The following is a 9,811-nucleotide window of genomic DNA, read 5'->3' on the forward strand; positions in this document are numbered from 1 at the left end:
TCACAGAAGTGACACATCCTATTTGTAATGCAAGAAAAGTTTTTTGCCCAGAACCAGGAATAATAGGACCCTGTTTCCTTGAGTATTTTTACCACCTCTCAAGAGCCGACCCTAGAGATGTGTGGATAGAGTCAGGCAAGGGTAGACTTCCTAAGGGGACCCAAGGGAACTGGCAGAAAGTCCGGGGAGTCTTCCGGGGTGCCCGCCTTCTGCCGCCCCTCCCTCCACATGTGTCTCGGCGACAGAACTGTAACTGGTTACTCTGTGCCCTCCCTGCAGGTACATCCCTCAGAAGCAGTCGGAGGACATGCACGCCTTCGTCGCCGAGGTCGCCCACAGAATGCAGCTTGTGCAGATTCAGAACCTGACACTGAACCCCTGGGCCTTGATTGTCGCTGTTCTGCTCCAGAACCGGCCGTCCATGCATTTTGACGCATTGGTGGAGAAGGCCTCATGGCTGAGAGACTTAGCCCGCACCTTCGGGGGGCTCCTCACATGGCCAGGTACGTGTGCGGGACATCTGGGACACGGACGCTGGCTTTCTTCACCTCTCAATTTGGAGACGTTGCAGCCTAGAAATGAAAAACCTGTATAGGACTTTGCAAAGCATGGCTCAGAGAGAGAAGGAAACCCTGGTTTTTATCGCGGTAGGACGTTGGACCTGGCATGGTGATCATTAGAGAATAATTGTCTATGTGTCATTTCTCCCTGGGAGACTAACTGTCTCCGCGCCCAGCCGAGTGGAGAGTAAACGTTATATTTTTTTGTATCCCGCGTAGCCGTCCCTCTATACCCCCTCTAAACCACGTCACATCTGCACCCACTTGTCTCACTGTGTTGTGAGGGGTGAAGGGCTGGTGTCACATAATAACTTTGGGGACACGTCACTGGAGTTATGAACACTACGCTGGGAGATGGGCAGGGGTCACAATGATTAACTTACATTATTTTCAGGCTCTTTGATTGAAAATCGTATAGGCTGCAGTTGGAGCTGCAGTTCTTTTCAGACCAGGTAACAGGTACCTGCTGTATGAGCTTCACCTAGTCTATGCTGGTCCTTCCAGGGCTGCAAAGATAAGCGAGAGGTTCTGGAGGGTGTGGTCTGTAGTGGATAACATGTGAGCTGTAGGAACAATCCAAAGATGGAGAACACTGCATGGGGGAGGCCCACACTCGGGAAAGGTTTCATGGAAGGGCTTCAATGGGAAGTGGGCTATGCAGAGAGAGAAGCAGGAGGAACGTCGCTGGCGTGGGGATTAGGATGTGTGAGGTGATGTCGAGCACCACATGCCCCTTCACCTGTGAGTGTTTGCTGTCACTGGGATGTTGGCTATGGTACAGGGACGGTGGACAGCAGCCGGTCACACAGGCCCGCACACCTGGGGCATCTGGGCTGGAATCGGGGTGATGGGAGGGAGAAAGTATGACTGACTGGCCTTTTAGAAAACATCCTCATGTCAGTTTTGCGGTGGGCCACAGTGGGGAGAGGGTGTTGGCAGGGAGGCAGGGTGCTGTGCCAGGGGATAAACGGGCAGTGACAGAGTGGGGCGCATCTCAGAGATGCTGAGGGGGATTTCTAACAGAGTGGCAGTCAGTTGAGTGTTGGTCATCAAGGGGGAAATAAAGATGAATCAGACTTGTGGTGTCAGTATTTTAATGGTCTAACAGGAGACAGGAGACATGCTGATATAACAAAGGTAGAAAGTCATGAAAGAGGAGAAAAGTGCTAAACAAACTCATAGCTGTTTGGCCTCCGATCGCATGAAAACAGGCGCCTGTCTTTCTAAGGTGTTTCGCTCTTTCAAGATGGGCTAAATACGTGGCCAGTCCGTAGATAAAAGTATCTGTTTAGCCACTAAATAACCCCAGTTATTATAAAGCGGGAGTCAGTCAGTGACTAAGTACATGAGTAAGTATCATTCCTAAGTTAGAATGTGTTGTGTGTATTCAGTTCTTTTTTTTTTACTTAGATTATCCCATAGTCCAAAACTCTCATATGTAGTTTTTATGATATATATCATTATATGACATTATATTGTATTATATATGTAAAATATATTATATTATATATATAACATTATCATGTACTATACCATTACCTTGAGCAAGCTCAGGAAGGCACGTTAGTCCAGAACAGGGGTCGGCACACTGCGGCTCGCGAGCCACATGCGGCTCTTTGGGTACATTCAGTCTCAAAAGTTTGCTGACTCCTGGAAGAGCCAATCCTGTCCCTCACAACAATTTAAAAATTATTCGAGAGCCATAAATATATTTTTATATAATCATCATTATGTGAGTAATATCCTTTAAAATTTTTATAAATGAAACTATGATAGTTTTATTTTCATTTTCAATTTTACTTCAGAGCCACATGTACGTACCCAAAGAGCTAAATGTGGCTCGTGAGCCATGGTTTGCTGACCCCAGGCGGTTCTTCTGTCTCAAAAGTTTGCCGACCCCTGGTCCAAAACGAATGTGATGAAGCCCTAAAGAAAGACCACTCTGTCACTTGTCCTTCCCATCTACATGAACAGAACGTGTGCCCACTGACCTGCCTGTCAAGCGGCTCATTGGCTCGGGTAAAATCACTACCCTTGCCAAGAATGTTTGTTAAATGTCACCATCTCTTCTTCCTGTTTCTGTAACCCTCGCTTCTTGATTATCTCCAGGCCAGTGCAGTGCCTGCTGAGGGGGTACCAGGAACTGTTGTGCAGCCACTCCTGTAGTTATCATTGATGCAGGAAAACCCGAGAATTCTCTGAGCAACGCTCTGTGCACAAGGAGGCCTGATGCTCGGAGAGGCCTCTCTGGGTCGTCCTTGGGTTCACCTCGATGTGGCAGAGTGATAGTCTTGCCATCTTGGAATTGGTCTGGGCAAGGGTGTGTTTTGTGTGTGTGTGAGAGAGAGAGAGAGAGAGAGAGAGAGAGGGAGAATATATACTTATCAGGGGCCTTCTTGTCTTAGTATTGTTAAATTCACATATATGTGATTTTCTAGTCATGCAACTTGCTGTTACAAAACGTTGGATACTTGGTTCCTGAGGAAATACTCAATTCCAGAGTCGGAAGTAATGTGTGTTTCAGAATGGCTGACAACTTTGGGGTAGATAAGAAAGTATGTTGCTTGTCCTTAGAGTTTAGTTTGGTTTTTGAAACAGTACTTGTAAAATGCCCTTCACACATGATACCATTGGTTTCGTTGGTGGAGCCTGAAGCTGGGACCTGGCCCATGCATCAGCAGGCCTTCCTAGCGCTGACGGGTGCTGGGCCTGGATGCCCGGCAGTGCCATCCACCCTGTGCCTTTGGCCTGAATGAATGGTTTTGTGTGCAGACAATGAGCCTGCGGAAGACGTCGTCCAGGCCAGCATTCTTCTGCACGCCAACGTCGTCAGCCTGGTCAAGGACCGAGTGGTCCTACGAGTGGACTCCGGGGACTCGGACATGGTCAACGGCCTCGTCCTCCAGCACGTCACGCTCCTCATGTGCTCGACCTACAGGAACCAGTTGCTCAACGTTTTCGTCCGGCCATCCTTGGTGGCTCTGGCGTTGCAGATGACACCTGGCTGCAGAAAAGGTAACTTTGGGGAACATGGTCCTGAGTTTTGGGAGAGGCCTGGCTGTTGTTTCCATGTGGGGAGCAATGCTAGGTGCCTTTCGATGCTCAGCCGCGTGTGGGCAGCCTGCATGCCAGCAAGTAGTGGGGCCCGGATACTCACATGTAGGTTTTTCCCCTGAACACTCGGCCATCTGCTTAGAATCTGAGAATTGAAGGGGAGCTAGGATGTCATGTGATCTGAACCTCTCCTTTTATGGATAAGGAAGATTAGGCCTAGAAAGCTGCACGACTGCTGCAGGCAGCATCCGAAGTGCAGTTCTTCATCTCTGGTCCAATGCTGTTTTGCTGCTGCAGCAATTCCCTTATCTGACAGAAGCAGATGGGATGCACAGCGGCATTTACGCTCCTCATTGGAGTGTGAAAATGAGTAAAGCACAGTTTTTGTTCACAGGAGCCGTAGTCCAGGCCAGGGGGTTTCTACCCAGTGCATGTTAGCATATCCGGAGGGCGAGCCCCACGCCCAGAGGTTCTGATTCAGGGGGTCTGGCGTGTGGCTCGGACATTGGTGTTTTTGTTTTTTGTTTCTAAAGCTCCATAAGAATTCTAAGGAAAAGCTGTGGGAGGCACTGGGCTCGGCACAGACTTAACCCTGAAAGGAGCCTCGGAAGTCCCGAGTGCGAGCCACCATTTTGTGAAGGAGGACACAGAGCTTAGGTGACTTAGTTCAGGCCCCAGAAAAGTCAGGTCTTGATTTCAGCTGCAGCTGAGGTTTTGTACATCGGAATTCATCTCCGACTGAGGGGCACGCACATTGTCTCTGAGGGATGGCGAGCACCCTGAGACTGGAGGCATCCCGGGACATCGGCGTGCGCGCGTGTGTGTGTGCACGTCCGTGTGTGTGTGTTTCCTAGTGAGAAAGTTCGCAGCACCTGTCAGGAAGATGAGAATCCTGTGCAGTTGGTGGGCCAGGCAACCCTACATGTCTGGAGAATGAGGGAGCGGGAGCGTCTTCTGTTACTGTGCTGGTTTGTCCTGGTGCTGGAGGTGTGGTCAGGAGGCCAGGACACAGGAATGGAAAAGAGATGAAGAAGTGGGCCCCGTCCCTCCGCTCTGCTGGCGAGCCTGGCCTTCGGGGTGGGGCCCCTATCTTCTAAGGAACGTAGTGTCTTGCTCATTCCAGACTGATTAGAGGCTTGGTGGTCATTTAGATTCAAGCATTACAACTGCTAGACTGGAGTTTACTCTGTAGGTAAAATTCGGATTTGTTGTAGCTTCATCAGGCCTTAATTTTAGTCCCCGATATATGAGTGACATGCCTTTGAAATACGGCCTTTGGGAGTGGCGTGGACTTCTTGGCCTCCGTGAAAGTTTGAAAAACAGGGTGGTAATTAATTCTGTGTAATGAATTTATTTCCAGAGGATATCTATGGGTGCTTCCGCTTTCTACGCGATGTTTTTTCAGATGAGTTCATCTTCCTCCCAGGAAACGCAGTAAAGGTAAATCTTCGCAGCCAGAGAGCAAGTGTTTGTGCAGTGTGAGCTCTGGAAATGTTAGGCGAGGATTCATGGATTTGTCTCCCTTTCTTCAGACTCCATGCAGCAGATAGAAAGAGGGACTGGGACATTTACAGTTCAGCAAAGTCTAGTTTGATTTCTCAGTCAGGCTTAATAATGTAGGGAGTGTTTGGTGAGGGGAGGGTCATTCCTTGGACCATTCGTGCAGCCACTGTAAATAAACCAACTCTATTTCATTAAACATTTACCAACCAGCACATTTTTCTGTTACCCACTTGTTGGAAGGAATTGGGCCTTTTGCTTGAGATTAGAGAGCGTGGTCCTGCCTGGTGGTGTAGACCGCTGGTGAGATCAGGTCCCAGAGCTGGACCACTGGTGCATGGGGGCGGGGAGAGCCAGGACAGACAGCAGCAGGTCCACTTCCTGTACTGGACTAAGGAGAGAATGCGGGCAGGGTGCCGGCGGTTGTTGAGCCTAAGCATAATGCTAAGTATTTGAGGACTCACTGTATGCACTGCCTACTTAAATTTAAGGAGTGTGGCTGTGCAAAGTGAAAGAAACCCCATCACCTGGGTTGGGATTCCCAAGGCTCCTAAGTTGTTTGTGTGTCTGAGGGTTAGAACAGATGCTTTCTGGCTACTGTCTGACAGCCAGAACCGTCGGGGAGGCTTGTGAAATGAGCCAGTGTTGTCATGTTCTGCGAGCCCCTGGCTGCGTACCCAGTCACCTCACGAGTGGATGCCTTCCGTCTTCTCCACTCCCCTCCAGGACTTTGAAGAGGGCTGTTACCTGCTTTGTAAAAGTGAGACCATTCAAATGACAACGACGGACATCCTAGTTACAGAGAAAGGAAATACCGTGTTAGAATTTTTAATAGGACTCTTTAAACCTTTTGTGGAATGTTATCAGGTACGTAAGTCTCGCACTAGTTCTCTTTCATGTCTGATATAACTAAGGTTTTCCCATCCTGGACTTACTTCTGGCCTGAAGGGCAATATTTTCCCCGGGTGAATGATAGAGCCAGAGAGACTAGGGTGAGTGATCGCATCCCTCAGGTGAGGGATGAACGCATCCTGCATGCAGGAGGAGGCTTGGTCCACTACAGACCCCAGAGGATGGCAGCTTCCTGTCGTGTGAGCATGGTATTCCCTTCACCACAGTTACACCCAGGCATTGTCACATTGTACCTCACACTGACACACTGTACCTCATGTTGTCACGCGGTACCTCACGTCATACTGTACCTCATGTTGTCATGCTGTACCTCACATTGTCACACTACCTCACAGATACGTCTTCTGGTTGAGTATGGAGCCAGGTGTTTGATGCATAGTAGCACTTAGTAAATGCAAGATTTGAATGGTACGTGAAGTCACTTGTTTATATTCCTAAATGCTAATGTTTCAAGGGAAAGAAAAGTTCAAGTGCAAGTACCTGAGTTTGTCAGAGCTCTAAGGGGTGATTAAAAAGAGGGGATAGTGTATATCTCCAGCAGGAAGTGTGCCAGCATAGAGGTAGATGGGGTTGGAGATGGAAACCGTCAGGGTCCCCTCATGAGGCCTGCATGGCTCTCAGCTCTACACTGGCTGGGGCCCCTGGGACCCACTTGTCAGCAGAGCTGTGCTGTGGGCAGTGAAATCATCACGTCAGCCTCCTTGCACAAAGTCCAGCACTTAGTAGGTGTTGGATAAGTGCTCGTTCTACCTTTCAGCCCCTTTGTAAGTAGAAATCATCAAGTATTTCAGGGTCTAGCATGTTATTAGGTGTTTTGGGGGAAAAAATAAAGTTACAGAAAGTCTGGTCCTTCTGTTCATAAACAGCATAAGATATAGTGAGCTAATAATACTTCACTTGTAACCCATTAAAGTGCAAAATTATGTTTTAATAAATGTCAACACTATTTTGGCCATTTTTTTTCTAGTTGTAAACAGTGATATAAGCTAAGAGAGCTGCCAGCAGTTCCGCAGCTTTCCTGCGCTCGGTTCTTGAAGGCTTTTCTTCTGCTCTAACGTGATGTGTCACCCTGTTAGAGGGGCTGTGTGAAATGGTCACCATTCTGCCTGACTGCCCGTTTTCTCTTCCTGTTTCTCTCATCCTCCCTCTGAAAATCAGATAATTTGCAAATACCTCTTGAAGGAACAAGAAGACTACTTCACAGAGAAGCAGTACTTGGCTAGAGTTAGAGCATTCACAAGCCAGCTTCTCGATCAAGGTCAGTCACTCCTCTGCGGGTGGTGACGTCCCTCAGCTGCGAACAAAAAGTCATCCACTAACGCTCCTGCCCTGTGTGTAGGTGCCTCCCAGTGTTACGATGTGTTATCTTCTGACGTACAGAAAAATGCCTTAGCAGCTTTGGTGAGGCTCGGCGTGGTGGAGAAGAAGAAGGTGTAAGTACTGCGCAAGAGCATGTGGGGCAACAGGGCCGGGGCGGCCAGCAGCAGCTGACCCGAAGTCGGGGACACGGGAAGTGTGTGATCCAGTCAGTGTTACGTTGTGCTGCATGAGTCCACCTCCTAATTAGCGATGTCCGTTTGAGTTACCCTGCAGATTTTACATGGTTGTGAATACAAATGATGCTGAAGCCAAGACAGAAAGTGCTTTAGGCCAACATTTTGGCTTTGACTAATACTGAAATTTATAGATTAATTACAAGACAGAATTTTAGGGAGTGCAGCGTGTGTGTGTGTGTGTGGACACTTATCTGTACATTACATAAATACACACACGAGTATGTGGAGGTAGTTCTATATTCCCTCTTCTGAGTAAACAAATGTGAGAATGATAAACTTCATGGGTAAACTCCTGTGTGGCCCAAGGACGGAGGCGCAGAGCCCGGGAGTGGGAAGGAGCTGCGACTGGCCCTGAGGACACCATTTAAAAGTGCTCCTACTGTATAAATAACAAGTTGTCTTTCCCTCGTTTATGCAGTAAGAAAGCTTGTTACTTTTTTCTCCTAGAAATAATGACAATATATTTAACGTGAACGAAACTGCCACCACAAAATTAGAGGAAATGCTTGGTAAGTACAGCTTACTAAAGCACCTGATCACTGAGTGGGTGGTCTTGCCAGCAGCACTTTGGTATCTAATCCTAATTGAGTGCATTTGCCAAACCTGTGTGCAGAGCTTAGGTAGATGTCTGTTGGGATAAAGGGGACCAGGACAGGGCATGTGCTTAAAGGGAAGTAGGTTGGGAAAAGGAGTAGTTGATAGATCAGGACAATGAAATGGAAATCTCGGGATGTGTAACCTTGAAACTCAGTTTTGAATTTGGTAAGCAGTTCATACAGCTAAAACAAGCCCCAAACCTCCTGTTCTGTGAGGATGGTGGGTTGACTTCTTAATCACAGAAAGTAAATTCGGTAACTCATGAGAACACACCGGGCTTGAAGCTTCCAGTCCAACCTGCGTCCTGGCTCAGGTCGCCGGCCTGGCCCATCGTCTCCACGATGCGCTGCTGCTGCAAAGGGGTTGCCGCCTCCACTGGCGCCCTGTCATCCCGTCACACTGCACACGCGTTCGCTGTTCCTCGTCCGCCAGTGACTTACACACTTGTATGAGAAATGGTGGATTGTTGTGTCATGAGCACGCTCTCTTTTATCTCAGGTGGGAAGACACCAGTAGGAAAACCAGCAACTGCGAAACTTTAATAATTGCCAAACAGTTATGGATAATTTGATCCTATTATTACTGTCGTCCAAGGACACTTACTGCAGCAAACAGGGATGTAAAGGAAGAGACCCATCATCTTATCGTGCTCCCCAAGACGTGGAGGCGGTGGGCTCAGGAGAGGAAGGGGTGACTGACCTAAGCAACCGGTGTACTCGTCCCCACCACAGTGGTTCAAAGGCATTTGTAGCGGACTCTGTGTTTTAAAATAAAACAGTCTTTTGGAAACATGTTTGGAAAAACAAAGCCCAGCTCCTTCTTCACTAACACTTTGCAGCTTACTGTCTATATTCAACTTTTACACTGATATCTGAATTAAAGCGCGACATCAACGCCACAGGCTGGGAAAGAAAACCTTTGGAAAGGGCGTGTCTCACACACTCTCTCACTCAGGTGGGATAGTGCAGACACGCCATTCACCTCACGCACTGTCTTTGGGACGTGGGAGGGAACCCGAATCCCTGGAAAAACCCACGCAGACGTGGGGACCACTGCACACTCCACACAGTGGCCCTGGCTAGGAATCGATTCTTTTTTCTCACCAACCTTATAACAATGACATTGAATAGAACGACATCATTCGAGAGCCTGCTGTATACAATAAATTGGCTAGCTTACATTAAATGTTGCCACCCAAGGGCCTTAATCAACAGAACTGAATTAGAGAAAGTATGTGACATACAACAAAGAGAGGCCATGTGATGTATCATAAGCAGGTGTAAGAATTTAATAGGGTGGGTGAACACCAAATCATTGGCAGCCAGCCCCCTGCGGAAGTGACATTTAAGCTGAGAATTAGGGTTACCAGGAGCCAGCCCTCACAGTGTGGGGTGGGGTGTGCAGGGAAAATGGTGATCAGATTTCCTGGTCCTGGTTATGGGGACCTGAGAGGCCAGTGTGGCTGCAGTGGGTCATGGAATTAAAGAGAAACAAATACATTGCTCTACGACTGCCATACTGAAATACCACAGATGGGTGGTTTAAACAGCAGAAATATGTTGTCTCACAGTTCTGGAGGCTGAAGGTCCAAGATCAAGATGCCCACAAGGTAGGTCTCATTCTGAGGCCTCT

The 9,811-nt window shown here is 48.2% G+C and overlaps 1 protein-coding gene across 2 annotated transcripts in view; it reads left to right on the top strand.

Moving 5' to 3' along the window:
• Positions 1-8,970, top strand: part of GNPAT (glyceronephosphate O-acyltransferase) — a 29,759-nt gene extending 20,789 nt beyond the window's left edge. For both annotated transcript variants that reach the window (XM_019665838.1, XM_019665837.1), the window contains exons 9-16: positions 280-503; positions 3,333-3,575; positions 4,975-5,054; positions 5,841-5,981; positions 7,185-7,284; positions 7,366-7,459; positions 8,030-8,091; positions 8,678-8,970. In XM_019665838.1, the coding sequence (XP_019521383.1) occupies positions 280-503; positions 3,333-3,575; positions 4,975-5,054; positions 5,841-5,981; positions 7,185-7,284; positions 7,366-7,459; positions 8,030-8,091; positions 8,678-8,721 (988 nt within the window). In that variant the 3' untranslated portion in view covers positions 8,722-8,970. The remainder of the gene's footprint in view (positions 1-279; positions 504-3,332; positions 3,576-4,974; positions 5,055-5,840; positions 5,982-7,184; positions 7,285-7,365; positions 7,460-8,029; positions 8,092-8,677) is intronic.
• Positions 8,971-9,811: the final 841 nt, after the last annotated feature.

Source organism: Hipposideros armiger, unplaced genomic scaffold, assembly GCF_001890085.2.
Source record: "Hipposideros armiger isolate ML-2016 unplaced genomic scaffold, ASM189008v1 scaffold_454, whole genome shotgun sequence".
Lineage (NCBI taxonomy): Eukaryota > Metazoa > Chordata > Mammalia > Chiroptera > Hipposideridae > Hipposideros > Hipposideros armiger.